Source organism: Pseudorca crassidens, chromosome 13 (genome assembly GCF_039906515.1).
Source record: "Pseudorca crassidens isolate mPseCra1 chromosome 13, mPseCra1.hap1, whole genome shotgun sequence".
NCBI lineage: Eukaryota > Metazoa > Chordata > Mammalia > Artiodactyla > Delphinidae > Pseudorca > Pseudorca crassidens.
In genome coordinates, this window is record NC_090308.1 from 14522588 (window position 1) to 14540251 (window position 17664).

General features: G+C 39.2%; 1 protein-coding gene across 7 annotated transcripts in view; it reads left to right on the forward strand.

The window, feature by feature from the left end:
• Positions 1-17664, forward strand: part of RMND1 (required for meiotic nuclear division 1 homolog) — a 38244-nt gene that overhangs the window by 8893 nt on the left and 11687 nt on the right. For 3 of the 7 annotated variants that reach the window (XM_067701753.1, XM_067701752.1, XM_067701754.1), the window contains 7 exons: positions 2585-2693; positions 5524-5599; positions 9400-9439; positions 11780-11880; positions 13618-13724; positions 14661-14725; positions 15286-15362. In XM_067701753.1, the coding sequence (XP_067557854.1) occupies positions 2591-2693; positions 5524-5599; positions 9400-9439; positions 11780-11880; positions 13618-13724; positions 14661-14725; positions 15286-15362 (569 nt within the window). In that variant the 5' untranslated portion in view covers positions 2585-2590. Of the gene's footprint in view, positions 1-2584; positions 2720-5523; positions 5600-9399; positions 9440-11779; positions 11881-13617; positions 13725-14660; positions 14726-15285; positions 15363-16271; positions 16526-17664 lie in introns of those variants that run through there. The other 4 variants (XR_010933612.1, XR_010933614.1, XR_010933611.1 and 1 more) reach the window with 3 other exon arrangements.

Here is a 17664-nt window from a genome sequence, read left to right on the forward strand (position 1 = left end):
TGACCCTGGTCAGTTACTGCTAGATCTTCCACTGGAGCGAAAGATGGTGGAAATCTGGATTTTGTGCCAAATGGCCATTTATTGTTGATAGTTTGTTAAAATCTTGAAAACACTATGTGGGTCAGCTCTTGAGTTGGATAGTTGTCTGGGCTGCCAGTTTACGGCAAAGATTCTAGAAACAGTCGGCAATGCCGTTTCTAGTACAGTTCTGGGAAAACCCTCCGCTGGACTAGCTGTCGACCTTCTCCTTATCTCCTGTCTTCTCCTTCGTGCCGCCTTCTCTTCCCACTCCAGCCTAGACTAAGCATGTCAGCTCTAGCAGCCCCAGAGTCACTCTGACATGCAACCTAATGCACTGGGACTTTGCTTAGCAAACTTGAGTAAGTTTGTCAGCTCTTGTAGGGTAGAGCCTGCCTGCCATGGCCTTACCTGATGCTTCTTTCCAGGATTCCTTTCTTTCAGGCAGCTTAATCTCATACCCTGCCAGCTCTTTTTAACTCCACGGAGCCTTAAAAGAACAACTTAGAAGAACAACTAGTGCTGGCACTTCTAAGCCTTAAGCACATAACTGATTCCTGTACTCCAGTAACCAGCTTTACTTTGACTGTATGGACCCGTATGTTTTTGTAAATTAACGTGTTCTTACCTTCATAATGAATACGGGAATCAGCATATCAGATACCTGCAACAGGAGGGTCCTGCATCCGTTTAGCTCACATTCAGTGACAATTTCAGCTTGCTTGTCTGACTTTTAATTTTTCCTCTAATTGAATTAAAATCAATTAGACAATTGAATGTTTCGCTTATGAGTGGATATTTTACGGATTTTAGGTTTGTCAGGTCCTCCGTTTATTCCTCTGCTACTTTTTAAACCACACATTAGAACTGTGTAACAGATGGAAGAAAAAGCAAAGCAGAGTTAGGTCATCTCTTGAGAAAGAGCCAGGAGTTAGGTAACAAAAGTGGGAGGAAGGAAGAAATTTATGTACTCCTTTTCTTGAATTTCATACTAGGAATGTAGCAGAAAGGGAAAGAATTTAGGAGCCAAGATGAGTAAATCCTAGGAATAAATTTTGATTTAGTGACTCTTATACCTCTTTTGATACATACGGGCCAAAGCACCATGTGTATCAAAGACAGTAGAATCACTAACGTTCTGATTAATAGACACTAAAATATAAAATTACGGACAAATGAAAATTCAGATGTAAATTACTTGATAAACTTTTTAGCCTCCCATAAATTCTGATGGTTTAAACATATCTGCATGTGCCGTAATAATAACTATTATCTAAAAAATGTTGAACATTTGTGCTAATCATGGTTGAGCAGTTGACATTCATCAGCTTGTTTAAACGTCACAACAACCCTATCAAGTAGGCATTATTGTTATTCTGATTTTTTTTTAATGAATCTAATTCTGTGCCTGAACTCTTAACACCTCTGCCGATAGCTTTTGAACTTCATTGACCGTATTCCATAGTGAGAAATTTATTTTACATTACAGTGTATATGCAGTGACCCGGTATACCTATATAGACATATATGTGACAGAAAATGTCATAAAATAAAATTTACCCTTACTATGAATTATGTACTCTAATATTTTCTGTTTTATTCTGTTTAGTTTATTATTTTTATTTTTTTTTTTTTTTTTGCGGTACGCAGGCCTCTGACTGCTGTGGCCTCTCCCGTTGCGGAGCACAGGCTCCGGACGCGCAGGCTCAGCGGCCATGGCTCACGGGCCCAGCCGCTCCGCGGCATGTGGGATCTTCCCGGACCGGGGCACGAACCCGTGTCCCCTGCATCGGCAGGCGGACTCTCAACCACTGCGCCACCAGGGAAGCCCCTAGTTTATTTTTTTTTTAAGCTGGTTTGGGCCGACTAAATTGATATCAGGACTCACTAACGGCTTGTGACCTACAGTTTGACAAAAACACTGTGTGCTGTACCATATGCTTACCGTATGTATACTGTATAGCTACACACAGTATAAATGTATGCATGTACGCACGGGTAAGACTCCTAGTGCAGAAATCCAAAGCACTCACCAAACCTGGACACATTCTCAGATTCACAGAACTTTTAACCAGAGTACAATTAACTAGAGTAAAAATTTCTGTAATTCCTTAGTAGATTCAGAGTAATCTCTGCCTGTACAAGGCTAGTGGCAAATTATCAAATGACCTCAAATAATAATGCTGCTGTGAAAAAGAACCATGGAAACTCAAGGTTGGACAGACTTTAACTAGCATCTCATCCAGGCGCCTTGTATGGTGCCTAAATCCTCTCTATTTTTTGATCAGTCTGTGCTTGAAGCACAACCAGCAGGTGTGGCTCCCTGTTCTGACAGCCCATTCCATCTCTTTGACTATTAAGAGAAAGTTCTTGCATAGATTGAGCTGAAATCCGCCTCCTTGTAACTTCTTTCTCTGCATCGTTCTCACATCCTTTGTCTGAACCGTTGAAATGTTTGGAGAAAACTCTCGAGTGCCAGCTTTGCAGCACGCCACCCTCCCTGTAAAGAGACAACCATCACAGGCACCTCTTGGTAACCCATCTCATTCTCCTCTCTCTGGCACAGGACCTGATGCGCTGTACTGCGTTTGCAACCGCAGATGAATACCATCTTGGAACTCTCTCTCAAGATCTGACCTCCCATGGATATGTTGAAGTAACAAGCTTGCCTAGAGGTACATCTTCTTGAACCTGGGGCCAAGTATGTTAAAATGTATTAGAAAATAATTTTCCTATGATAACTGTCTTAAATATGCATTTGTTTAGGTTTCATGTTCTCTTTTTTTTATAAATTTATTTTTATTTTTGGCTGTGTTGGGTCATCGTTGCTGCGTGCGGGCTTTCTCTAGTTGCGGCAAGCGGGGGCTACTCTTCTTTGTGGCGCACGGGCTTCTCATTGTGGTGGCTTCTCTTGTTGCGGAGCATGGGCTCTAGGCACGCAGGCTTCAGTAGTTGTGGCACATGGGCTCAGTAGTTGTGGCTCACAGGCTCTAGAGCACAGGCTCAGTAGCTGTGATTCACGGACTTAGTTGCTCACGGCATGTGGGATCTTCCCGGACCAGGGCTCAAACCCGTGTACCCTGCATTGGCATGTGGGTTCTTAAACACTGAGCTACCAGGGAAGCCCCTCATTTTCTATTTGAAGGATTATATCATGAAAGTGGCGTTGAATCTCTTTATACAAACAACATACAAAGATAGGAAATTTAAAACATATTCACAGAGAACTTAGTTCGAAGATTAAAATCAATATGGTTTATTCAGCTGTAATTATAGGATCACTCTTACTTGGGATGATCAAAGGCCATGACACTTCATTTCTGTCACGTTAAAAAGTTATTTTAGTTTTAAAGAAGAACCGTAAAATTGATAGAACTGTTGGGGAGAGCCTTTAAAGAAAAATTTACCAGTACAGTCCAACACTTTAAAACTAACAGAATTAGTTAAAAGATAAGCTCAATGAATATTTTAAAAGAGAATTAAACTGAGAAGATTTTAGGATAGTGTGAGGAAGGCTTCTTGAGAAATCACCTGCTTTATGTTAAAGAAAATGACTTGGAACACTTTGATGGAAGATTCATGAATTTACCTCAAAGTAGCAAAAAATAGTAGGTTGAAAACCTCTCTGCTCCAGAGAAAATTCTTAAAAGAGTCACCGACCCTGTAAGAAACAATCGAAATGTCATTGTGTTTTCTCAGCCTTGATGATCTGAACCAACTGTTTGTACTATTTGGTGGCAAAAAACAAAATAATTGACTTAGAAAAACAGAGCTATGTCCAGGGCCTCTAAGAAGGAAAATTGCCCTGCGGTGTTCTTGGCTGATTCCAGAGGCTGTCGGCAGGGTGCCCCACACACTTGGGGGCTTCTCGTACTGTTCTCACTGGCCTGGATCTTTCCCACTTCATTTGTGGTGTTCTTGGCTATATGGGTGAGCCTTGCCCTCTATAGATGTAGAACTCAAGGAAGTGTGATTTCACCAAAGAAAAGGAGTTTAGGAGTTGGTCTTTTTCTGAATCCCCCATTCCCCAGCCTCTATTAGGAGCTCTGAAGCTTTGAGGATCCTGATTTTATGTTAAGAAATTATGTTGGTGGGAAAGAAAGATTCTTTTTGTGGCTGCACTTCTATTCAACAATTCTCTCCCCTAAAAGGACAGATTGTGATAAAGAAATGAAAATAATTGGAAGTGAAACATCAAAATTAGAAAATGTTGAATTTCCAGATGATTCCGAGGTGCGGCTTTTCCAGTGTCTTTTTCTCCTGAGATCGTCCCTCCCACCTCCTGCTTTGCAGTAGCAGTTTAATGAACAGTCTGTGAAACAAATCTTAGATACAAACACACGCATAGAAAACTATGCTCTGAGGATAAAGCAACTTCTAATTTGTGGGAAAAGGATTAAATATTTCTGTTTTCTGAAAAGGGTTATTTTGTGTTTTGTTTTCTATTAAAATGTATCTAGTTTCAAAAAAGAAATTATGTAACATGTTACATATTAATATTAGTATATTTATTGATAGACTAACATGTTATTTATAGTTTACATTATAGAATATTTATATACTTATAATAAATACTACTAAACTAATATACAAAGTAACTACTTACTGGTGAATATTTGTATATGTATGTATTTAATATTTAAAATGTTAAAATATTTAAATAGTTACAGGTGACTGTCATGGTAGTTCTCATGATTAACTTTGAAATCAGATATGTTTTGAAATGGACTGTATCTTTGTTTCTGTATGTTTTCTATTTTCCACACTTTATACAATATAATTTAAAATTCAGTGGAAAGAGTAGTTTGAGAATATTAAAATTATATTATTAATAAAATGATATTTAAAGGAAGAGAATATATTAATGGCTCTTCAAATTTTATTTTAAATTACTTTTACAGAAAGAAGTTTAATTCTTTTTTCTTTTTTTTAATTGAACTATAGTTGATTTACAGTGTGTTAATTTCTGCTATACAACAAAGTGATTCAGTTATACATATACATTCCTTTATATAGATACATTCTTTTTTATATTCTTTTCCATATGGTTTATCACAGGATATTGGGTATAGGTCCCTGTGCTATACAGTAGGACCTTGTTGTTTATCTGTTCTCTATATAATAGTTTGCATCTGCTAACCCCAAACTCCCAGTCCATCCCTCCCCCACCCCCCCAAATTCTTGAACCTTAGTTGTACTGATACTAAGACTTTAATAATTATCAACTGGACTAGCGATTACTGAATCAAAATGGGCATGAATGAGTTTTAAATAGCACTAATAATAGTGTCACAGGTTGTTGAATATTTTGTTCAAGTAATTTCTTATGGTCTTTTCATTTTCATATATTAAATACTTTTAGAAACCTTAGTAGAAAAATGGACAGTGTGTTGTAGAGCACTTCATGGTATATGAAGCAATGATCACAAATACTTCGTTAAAAGTTTATAGGTGACTTAAATCTTGTGTCACCTTGTGACATAGCTTTTTGCTCATTTATCACAGATGCAGCAAATATTTTGGTGATAGGTATGGAAAATGCTGCAAAAGAAGGTGATCCTGGAACAATATTCTTCTTCAGGTAAGACAAGAAAGCAACTCCATTGGAAGATGGGCTGTGGCCAGGTATTGTGGTCCTTAAAGATGCAGGTGTACCTTCTCTCTTAACAGAAGATGTTTCAGAATTTATTTGTGATTTAAATTTATCCTTTGGCTCTTATTTGAATAGGAGTTTGTCACTTTTAGGCATCTGCTGGTAAATCCTCTTATGAAATAAAGAATTTTCCCCCCTAGGGAAAAGATTAGGGATTTTTTATTCATTTTGTTCTAAATTAACTTTAAGCATTATGTCATCTTTGTATCATATATGCAAGTTTTTCGCACTGCTCATAATTCATGACAGTAAAGGGTGCACTTAACACATTATAAAAAGAGAGCATTGGGGGGCTTCCCTGGTGGCGCGGTGGTTGAGAGTCCGCTTGCTGATGCAGGGGATGCGGGTTCGTGCCCCGGTCCGGGAAGATCCCACATGCCGCGGAGCAGCGGGGCCCATGAGCCATGGCCGCTGGGCCTGCGCGTTCAGAGCCTGTGCTCTGCAATGGGAGAGGCCACAACAGTGAGAGGCCCGTGTACCGCAAAAAAAAAAAAAAAAAAAGAGAGCGCATTGGACAAAGCTAAGGTCAGGAACCACTGGTGGAAATAATGGTGCCCTGCAGAACGCAGGGATTTAGGGAACCGAGTGGACTCCCCCCAGCTTCCGGCCTTCCTGAGAGCAAGAGACTGAAGGAAACTCAGGCTGAGGTCATTAACAGGCCCATTCGGGTAACTTGGTGTGTACTTGCCTTTATTGGTAAATGTGGGTTTTCATTTACTAAGAATATGTAAGCATCTTATTTCCCATTCATCTTCAGTGCCCCTCATCAGGTTCATGCTACCTGCCCTGCTGTCTTTCTTCCTTTTCCATCTTCTCCCTCTGAAGCTAAAGTTTTAGATCACCTTACCTCTCTGGAGACTTCAGACTGGGACCCTGATCCATATACATTTATTCCTTTTATTTAAAGGTTTTTTTTTTTTAAGGTTGTTTTGATACCAGATACTCCAGAGTAGCTGAGTGGAAGTGGTAATGATAATAGAAACCATTTAAAATAATCTCATCCTCACAACGTTTGAGGAAGATCTTTTATTCCCAAGGGTCAGAGGGATTAAGTGAATTACCCACAGTCAAAGGACTAATAAGCGGCAGAACAGAAATACATGGACCATCCATGAGAATCTAGACTTTGATGACGTTTCTGTGGTCTTAGTTCTTACAGCTGATGATAACTGGAAGCTCTGTCTTTGTTCCTGTGGGTGCCTTACTTTCCTTGGACATAATCAAGAGTTCAGCATTTAGTGCCGGTAGAGAAACACCCCTTTTGACTTGAGTCAGGAATTTGGATTTCTGAGGTCCTCCAGGTCAGCATCACCCAGTAGAAATACAACGCAAGGCACACATGCAAGCCGCGAATGTAATAAGATATTTTCTTATAGCCGCATTTTTAATTTAAAAAAAGATGAATTTAATTTTGACCAACACTAATAATAACATCATATATTGCCTGAAATTAATTTTACTGGTATATTTTATTTAACCCAACATATCTAAACTATTACCATTTCAGCATGTAATCAGTCAACAATTAGTGAGATTTACATTCTCCTTTTCATACTAAGTCTCTGAAACCCAGCGTATATTTTCCACTTACAGCAGCTCTCAGTTTGGACCAGGCCTGTTTCAGGTGCCCGGTAGTCACATGTGGCTTGAGCGCCATACTGCAGAGTTCCTGGGATCTCTCATCTGCCTTGAGGTGCTTCTCTGAATCAGCGCTCTGGCTGTGGCCTTAAACACCTCCCAAATCCATATCCTGAGACTCCACCCTGGCCTTTTGCCACACTCACTGCTTGGTCTCCCTGCCTGTCTTCTCACCCCACCAGCAGTCTTTCTGTCTGTTTGTAGGCAGAGCAATTTTTCAGTGGGTAATTCTGATCACTATACTGTCCTTAAAATTCTACGGAATGTGACCAAGCGCCTTATCACAGCACGAAGTTCCTTCAGGGGTTGGCTGTTCCCTGCCTCTGACCTGAGTGCCCTCCCCTTCCCCTCATCCGCAGCCATTCAAACTACTGGCTCTTTATTCTGAGACGTTGCCTGCCCCCCTCGCACCTTTTCCTGGAGCCTGGGGTATTTCCTCGTTTTCTCATTTGGCTCTGCTAGTCCTTTAGGAACTGTGTCCCTCCAGTGTACATCCACCTAGACTCTGTGTAACTCTGTTACAGCGTGGATCGCACTATTGTAATTGGTGGTCCGTAGATCAGTGTTCCCTGGATTGGGACTTCCTTGAGCAGAGGATCTAGACCATACTCATCTTTGCATCCCAGATGCTAAGCACAGACCCACACACATACTAAGCACATTGCTCAAGATGGTTTGAAAAATGCTAATGGGAACATCATATTTTTACCATTTATTGATGGATGGATGGATGGATGGATGGATGGATGGATGGCTGGCTGGCTGGCTGCGTTGGGTCTTTGTTGCTGCGCACGGACTTTCTCTAGTTGCGGCGGGCAGGGGCTACTCTTGGTTGCGGTGCGTGGGCTTCTCACTGCGGTGGCTTCTCTTGTTGCGGAGCACGGGCTCTAGGCACGCGGGCTTCAGTAGTTGTGGCACGTGGGCTCTAGAGTGCAGGCTCAAAAGTTGTGGCACACGGGCTTAGTTGCTCTGCGGCATGTGGGATCTTCCCAGACTAGAACTCAAACCCGTGTCCCTTGCATTGGCAGGCAGATTCTTAACCACTGCGCCACCAGGGAAGCCCCTACCTTTCTTTCATTTCTACCCTTCCTTCCTCTGGTGCAGTGACCCAGAGCTGTAACTCCTTTTTCTTTTTTTTTTCCTTTTTTTTAATTTACTACCTAAAACAGCTCAACACATCAGACTTCAGAAATCAAAACAAGTTCCCTAACAATTTTTAGACTTAAATTTTGTCAAAGGCAGACTTGGATTGTGAGGGCCTCCTGTGGCATTGTTGCAGGTCTACTCTGAGCACTGTAGGGATGGCTGGCATTATTTCATAGGTGCCTTTACCATCTGAAGCTTTAATTTATCTCAGTCTCTTTATTCCACAGATATTAAAAGCATGACCCTTTATTCTTTTCTGATAGCAGAATCTGCCTAATGAGAGCTAATGAGACAGGTCTCAAAAATTTCCTTATTCTGATATCTGTACACCAGAATTGAATCAGGGTACTTCTGTGGTGCGCAGTGGTTGGGAGTCCGCGTGCCAATGCAGGGGACACGGGTTCAAGCCCTGGTCCGGGAAGATCCCACATGCTGCAGAGCAGCTAAGCCTGTGTGCCACAACTACTGAGCCTGCGCTCTAGAGCCCATGCTCCACAACAAGAGAAGCCACCGCAATGAGAAGCCCGCACACCGCAACGATGAGTAGCCCCCGCTCACTGCAACTAGAGAAAGCCCGCATGCAGCAACGAAGACCCAGCGCAGCCAAAAAGAAATTAATTAATTTAAAAAAACAAAAAAGAATTGCATCGGGTATGAAAGAGTCTAGATACCTGAAGTTACATGGTTTTACAATAATAGTTATTTATTCTGCAAACCACAGGAGAAATCCATGAATTTTTGAGGGGTCAGGTTTTTTATCTGAAATTCAAAAAATAGCTTTTGTTTATCATATCCATCCAGGGACCATCATGTCAAATCAATAATAAATCATATTTTTTAAAATTGGCCTTCTAGATGCATTCTAGAAGCTACCTAAGCATGGCTTTATGTGTGGCCCTAAAGAATGTATTCCACCTTTAACTTAGTTTATTCTTTTAAATCAGGGAAGGAGCTGCTGTCTTCTGGAATGTGAAAGACAAAACTGTAAGTATAAATAAAGCGTGAAAGTATTAAAATTTAGTTTTCTGAGAATAAATTGTTAATTGGCACTTAATAATCTGAGCCATTGGAAGGTAAATTAACAGATAATCCTCAGTTTATTTGCTCTGCATTATGTGATGTTGATTTTCTTTTTGACTTAGAAGTTTCCTACATTTTCCATTCTCTGAGCACACAATAATTTGTGGCAAATCAGAACAATCCTAGCTACACTGCAGACAGAAGGAAGTCTACTTCTTGTGTGATAACCTACAAAATGAGTCATGTACACACAGTTCACTGGAAGCTGGCTGCACTGAGTCTCATTTTAGATCAAGTTTTCTAGAACTTTTTAGCTCACTGGAAATAATTTCTTCAATATCCCAATCATGATTTGTTTAATACCACCTTTTCAGAGGCAGTTGGGTAACACACATCCAAGCTTTATATTTAACTCAGCAATTTTACATCTGAAAGTTATCCAAAGGAAATAATCACAGTTATATATGATGAATGATGTATAGAAATGTTCATCAACACATTATTTACAATAGCAAAAATGAGGAATAACCAAAACACATAATAATAGCAAGTTTGTTAAATACACCCATAGTATGTATTTAGGATGTACATACTACAGCTCTTAAAAGTCACGTGGGAAGAAACCAATTCCCGAGGAATTGCCTGTGTATATGCTACAGTTCAATTAAAAGAGCAGGTTACAGAATATAACCAATATAATACCAGAGCTGGTAAAAAAAATATGCCTCATACAAACCCAGTTTTACTGAAAGGAGATACACACATAGGGGGCAGGGGGAGGGAGACTGGGGAGCGGTTTCCTGGAGAAAAGGAAATATAAATGAGCAATAAATGTAAGAAAAATGTACAAATTGGCTATTTGAATTTGCAAAGATGTAAAAGGCTAACAATACCCAGTGTTTTTTAAGAATGCTCTCATTAAAAAAATAAATAAAAGAACGCTCTCATAGGCACAGATGTAGAGAACAAACATATGGACACCAAGGGGGGGAAGGGGGGGGCAGTGGGATGAACTGGGAGATTGGGATTGACATATATACACTGGTATGTATAAAATAGATAACTAATAAGAACCTGCTATATAAAAAAATAAGTAATATTCAAAAAAAAAGAATGCTCTCTTAAATCTTTGGATTCTAAAGCTGGAAAAACTGTTTTGGAGAGCATTTTAGCAACATTTATCAAAATTATAAGTGTGCATGTCTTTTGTTCCAACAAATCCTAAAGAAATATTCCCACGAGTCCTTGAAGATACACGCATAAGGCTGGCACATGTGACATCGTGATAGTAGAGAATAGGAAAAAAAACCCATGGATGGACATTTAAGACGGTTAAATCAATTATGTTTCCTCCATGAAGGAGAATCGCATTGAAAATGTTCATATGTACAGTATCATCCCATTTATATAGAAAGCAAACTAAATGTACATACGTATACACATAGGGAAAAGTCTGGAAGGGTATGCACCAAGTTTAATGGTGGTTACATTAGAGGATTAGAAATTCAGGAGACTGACTATACTGCTGAACTGAATGAATAAGCATTTTCAGAACTCTAATGGAAAACTGATGAATTCATAAAAGTGTTAACAAAAGATCAAGATGAAAAAGAAAATTAATTACATGGGACTGAGTGAACTGATGAGGATGATTATAATTTTTGTGACTTTCTGTTTGAATTAAAAAAAAAAATCCCACAAGGACTCAGAGGCAAAAAATACACAAATCAATTTTCACTGCAAAGTAAAGGAGCTGTTGCAGTGGAGGATTCCTGGACAATGTCAATATTATGACACAGTGTGAGTGTGTTTCGTGTTTGGTAATTGCAATCATTGTTGCTTTTGTTGTGGTCATCCAGTTACAATGCTTGGTGTCAGTTTATCTCTTGTAAAAATAAAATACAGTGTGTGTGTGTGAAAAAAAAATTCAGGAGAACAGAGAGAGAATCACTTTCTATACCTCTGTGTTTAAATTTTTACAAGTGTGTTACTTAAACTTTTTGTTTTGAAGATTTAAAGAATACAAACCATAATGTTATTAGGGGTTTTCTTTGGGTCGTGGGATAATGGGAGGTTTTGTTTTCCTCCTTAAGCTTGTCTGTGTTTTCCAAATGTAAAAGCAAGTGAATATATCGTTCCAATTAGTTTAGTATCACCATGAATTTGCTTTCTCCTTAAAACCTAAAGAACAGAAGAAATGGTATCAAATGTAATTTAAAAAATGTTATAAGCCTTAACTCTATAACATTATTCTGTACTGAGGGAGTCGGTTATAATTTCAGGTTGATCTTGCTTTTCTTCTAGATGAAGCATGTGATGCAAGTTCTTGAAAAACATGAAATTCACCCCTATGAAATTGCATTGGTGCACTGGGAGAATGAAGAGCTTAACTACTCAAAAACAGAGTAAGCAACTTTTTATCAAGTTTATGAAAAGGGTGCTTGGAATAACTAGGTACAGCAAGATAAATTATTAATTTGGAGACTAATTTTAAGAAAAAAGTTATTGGTACAAATACAAAGCTGAAACAATTAATAAATATTAGTGGATAGATATTATTTTTATAGCTTCTCAGGCTACCCATAAATTAAAACAAGTAGATAGTATAACCCCAAAACAGTAAGTTTCCTAAGCGGCCAAAATCAGTAATACGGTGTGCCTTCGTTAGAATGAACCTGTTTGATTATTCTAGTAAAGTCTTCTCTGAAGTAAATCCTTTTTGCTTTTTTCCCATTGACTTTGAGTGTAAAAAGTATAAAGTATAATGACAGGGTGCTCTAAGAGAACCACTTGTGGAAATGGGGGTACCACTGCTGTACCACTCTCAGGTCAGATGTATGGGTAGGCAACGTACTGGCCAATTTCCACGTCACAGCAAGGGTGCAAAAATGAGGAGGGATGTTAGGGCGGAGAGAGAAGGCAGAATGAACAGGATTAAAAGGTCTTTTCTCTCAGGAAGGTACTGGTCTAGTGGAATGTGAGAAGGAAAAAAAGTCTTTGTATTGAGAAAGGAAGCGACACAAGCAGAGCTTTAGGGAAATTTGGAAGAGACACCAGCTATAGAAAGACTAATTGGGATAAGAGCTAAGTGATAATAGCCAGCGATGAGCTTTCCTGTATCGTCTTCTCGTCCACCAACCTTTGTGCATGTCTTCTGGTCTCACGTCTCTCGTGAAGGTTTAGCCTCTACTTTTCCTATTTGCTTGTGATAACTTACACTCCCAGATTCCCGCCCTTCCCCCTCCTCCCCAGTCGCTCCAGAGTTCTCTACATACACATCTTGGTTTGTCACAGCTGCCTCATCTCCCTCCCCATACTCACCATGTCCATGTGATTTCAGATTATACTGTGTATAGTTACATAGTTTTATATTCAGCATTTTTTCACTTAGCAAATTATTGTAGTCATTTTCCCTTTTCTACTAAATATCCTTTCGAAACATGCTTGTTCATTTTTGTTGTGTGAATTCCTATAAATGAACCGTTCTTCTGTTGAACTTTTAGTTTCTTTCCTGATTTCTTACTATTCAACATTTGACCATAGAAAGTTTTTTTTTAATGTATATATTCATTTGTCTTTTTTCTTTAATAAATTTATTTATTTATTCATTTATTTATTTACTTACTTATGGCTGCGTTGGGCCTTCGTTGCTGTGCGCAGGCTTTCTCTAGTGCGGTGAGCGGGGGCTACTCTTTGTTACAGTTCACGGGCTTCTCATTGCGGTGGCTTCTCTTGTTGCAGAGCACGGGATCTAGGTGCATGGGCTTCAGTAGTTGTGGCATGCAGGCTCAGTAGTTGTGGCACACGGGCTTAGTTGCTCCGCGGCATGTGGGATCTTCCTGGAGCAGGGCTCAAATCCATGTCCCCTGCATTGGCAGGCAGATTCTTAACCACTGTTCCACCAGGGAAGTCCCCATAGAAAGTTTTTTGTACACAAATCTTTCCTTGCATCTTTGATTATTTCTTTAGGATAAATTCCTAGAAGTGGAATTACTTGGATCATAGGGTATAAGAACATTTGTAAGACTCTTGATACAGATTGCCAAAATGACCTCTAGAAAGATTATAAAGATTATTTTTCAAAAGAAAAAAGGTACTTTTTGCGATTTAGAAACTACTTTTTTTTTTTTTTCTTTTCTCAGGGGACAGTCAAAACTTCACAGAGGGGAAATCAGGTTAAATTCAGAGCTAGATTTAGATGACGCCATTCTAGAGAAATTTGCTTTCTCAAATGCTCTTTGCCTTTCAGGTAAGTTACTGCTACTTATCAGAGACGGTATCACATAGTTTTCATTTCATCGAGGGAACCTGAAATATTTAGTAAAGACTTTGACATGTTTTCGCAGAGCACTCAGCAAAGCCTTATAATTCCTTTTCCTTTTTTTTCCCTCCAAGAGAAAAATATATGTAGTATAGAGTATAATATATAGTATCTGTGCTATAGTTATTCATTCCTTATTAGTGGTATTGATAAAGCTTACCTCTCCAAAAATATTTTTTTATGTTGTTGCTGTTATTATTATTATCACTACCTTTGTTTTCCCCTCTCCTTCTCTCTGAGATTGTTAGTCTTACATTGTCTCTAATCCAGGCAGAGAAAGCACAGCCTTCTGTGATTGGGCACGGGCCTCTATGTAGAAAAACACACTCTGGTTTTTCACAGGAATGGGACAGAGAGTCACAGTGGCTCTCAGTTTTTTCGGCAAGATCCATGCACCTGAATAGAACTGTAGAAGAAATGTTCCTGCCACCAGTCTGCACTAGGCTGCTGCTGTGGTGGACTGCACATACCATCCAGGAGGCTTCGGGACTTCTGAGCTGTAGCCACAGCCCAGAGGAGTGGAGGGAAGGTCAGGAAGGCCTGATTCCTGCCCCTCTACAGAGCCACCCTTCGTTCCTCTCAGCTTCTGAGATGCAGGAGGAGAAAATCAGGGATTCTACCCAGTGTAGTTTTGGTCTGCGAGCAGGGCTTGGCAATCCAGTCAACTTTCTTCTGTCTCTTTCTACCTAGTGCCATCTTTTGTAGTAAGAAGTAACGACTCTTAAATCTCAGTCTCAAAGTTTTTGGACATCTGCTTCTTAAACTATTGTTGAAATGGCAGTGAAGGTACTGTGCAGTTTTACATTTTGTAGAAACAGGAATATGATGATAAATGTTCTGTTGTTAATTTTTTTTTTCCCCCAGTGAAACTGGCTATCTGGGAAGCAGCACTGGATAAATTTGTTGAATCTATTCAGTCGATTCCAGAGGTAATTATACCAATTTTATGCTTGTTTTCAAAGATTGAGTTCTATTGGGGAAAAATACAAATTTCCCACTATAATGATGAATTTAGAAGTACAATAAAGTAATAATAAACATTAAGAAAGCTGCACTGAATTTAAGCAGAAAAAAAAAACCCGGTTACGTATAAAATGATAAAATAAGAAACCTTTTAAAACTTCAAATTCAAATTACTTTTCTCTAATGGTATAGTATTTTTAATGTAACTGAATTGAAGGGAAATAAAATGAAATGTTTCCTCTCTAAGGAAGGAAATTATGACCACTTTTCTCGATTAAAAAGTGTCTTGACAAATTACAAGGAAAACAGTGGCATGAAGAATGCATCTAAAATTATATCAGAACTTCAGAATACATTAAAAATCATGCTTACTGTAATTAACTTTGTTTTTACTGTGAAAGAATAATTATACTAGGGAAAAGAGCCCCTGGTTTTTCATTAAGCGATTAGGAATGTACATCATAGAAAATGCTAGTGAGGAGGGAAACCTGTGTATGTATGTATCTATTTTCCCCCTCCCAAATAGGCTTTAAAAGCTGGGAAGAAAGTGAAACTATCTCATGAAGAAGTTATGCAGAAAATGGGTGAACTCTTTGCCTTAAGGTAAAATTTTCTCTGTAAATGAAATATTTCATATATTTAGCAATCTCCAGGAAATCTCCCTGTAGCTCTACAGTAAAGAGCGAACATTTATATCTTTATGGGAATTGCAGCTGTTTTTATTTCATTCACTATAAGCATGGAGAACTCTTACCCATTAGAAGCAGTTGGGCTGTATTAGGACTGTACTGGAAGAAACTGTGCATGTGCAAGAAAGACCATCATTACTCTACGTTAAACCTACGTCAGCGAGCGTAGTAGGTGTTATTCAAAGGTGGAAAGATGCATTCTAGAATTTGGACAAGGGTAATTCTCAGTAAAAGTATAGCACTGCATCATAATGCTGAATAGACCTAATTGCTACGGAAAAGTGATGTACCATATTTCATTGACTCTAAGACACCATATGATGCCAGAAGAAAGTGAGAATGCTGCCCACTGACATATGAGACAATGCTTTTTCATCACAGAATTTTAATTTTGCACTACGGAAATAGCTCTCGGTCTTATTTGGATGTAGATTGATCACATTTCCTCTTGGGCATACATAAAAAGGAAAGAATAAGAGAAATAAGTCATCTAAGGCAATGACAACTAAGTCTCAACTGCCACCTGTAAGACATCATCAATTTTAAAGATGCCTCCCATTTTCAGAGATGTTAAAATGGGAAGAAGAGTGTCTTAGAATTGATGAAATATAATAGTACATCGTTCAAAATTAAGTTAAAAGGCCTTCAGTTTATTTCATTCTTGTAGTTTTCCCAAGATTTTTGGAATGAAACACCCTGAATCTTGGTGTTATTCTCACTAGGCAGGATTCTCAGTGTTTCGGCCCTTGTCGTGTGTGGGGTGAGTTACTGGAGTTCCTTGTCAATAGTTTACCTAAGAGTTGCTTTTCCACATTCTCCTTAGTTACTCGCCCTGGAGAGAAGTGGTCCAGTGTTGCGTCATGTAGGCCCTTCTCAAAGCTCAGGGACCCTAACTCAGGGCACCAACAAAAATAAAAAGCCCTGCACGAGAGCGTCCCACAGCACATCTAAAGCCTTGAGCTCGCTAAGAAATGGGGGAGACAGACTCCTCTCCCCTCTTCTCTTGGTCATGCGAGCAGAACTTGATATAGCGAATTATAATACTAGGACTCAGAACTCAGGACTTGATATACTTAGGTATGTGAATAGTTTCGTAGAGTCTTACTGTTGTTATCCTGAGTTTTCGTCTCTTTACAATAAGAGTGCTTATGTGTTATTCAAAGGAATGTGGCGAATCTGTGACGAGAAATAGAAGTAGAAATGTGGCAGTCACGGCTTATACATGGTATGATCCTACTTGGAAGCAAACAACATAAATATTCATCTCTATCTTCATACGTATACATACTACCAGACACGTAGGTGTATGTGCACGCGCACACACACACGTGCACATGTGTGCATGGAAGCAGACCTGGAAGGACACAGGAGAGTATTGGCAGGGCCGAAAGGATTTGATTTGTCAGGGTAACGGGCCTGCCAGTGTTTTCTGAGTTCATCTCTAGGGTTTTGCTTTTTTATAGTGAACAGCTATTTATGTGTTACTTCTATAACATAAATTTTTGTTTAAAAGCAAACTCAGGCCTCATATGTAAAAAAGGTAGAAATAGAGTGTGTGTGTTTGTGTGTGTGTGTGAAACTAGCAGCGGCTACCCACAGGGAGTGGGAGAAAGGGAAAAATGGGGATAAGAATAGGAGTAAGATTGGTCAATTTTTACCTTTTTCTGTCTTTTTTATTTTTGAGCCATCTGATTACCTATCCACACACACACACAAATATATGTGCATGTATATTGTAACAAATTTTAATGAAAAAAGAAGCTTAGAAATTTTTTTTTTAATAAGTTTATTTATTTTGGCTGTGTTGGGTCTTCGTTGCTGTACACGGGCTTTCTCTAGTTGCAGCAAGCGGGCACTATTCGTTGCGGTGCGCAATCTTCTTATTGCGGTGGCTTCTGTTGTTGCGGAGGACGAGCTCTAGGCGCGCAGGCTCAGTAGTTGTGGCTCACAGGCTCTAGAGCACAGGCTCAGTAGTTGTGGCGCGTGGGCTTAGTTGCTCCGCGGCATGTAGGATGTTCCCAGACCAGGGCTCAAACCCGTGTCCCCTGCATTGGCAGGTGGATTCTTAACCACTGCACCACCAGGGATGTCCCTAGAAATTTTTTTAATTGGGTTTTTTTCTCTCTACTTCATAAATGTTAATATAAAGATTGAATTAATTTGGTTGCACATTTTGAAAATTTTTTGTTTACATGTTTCTCAGAAATATTACAAGA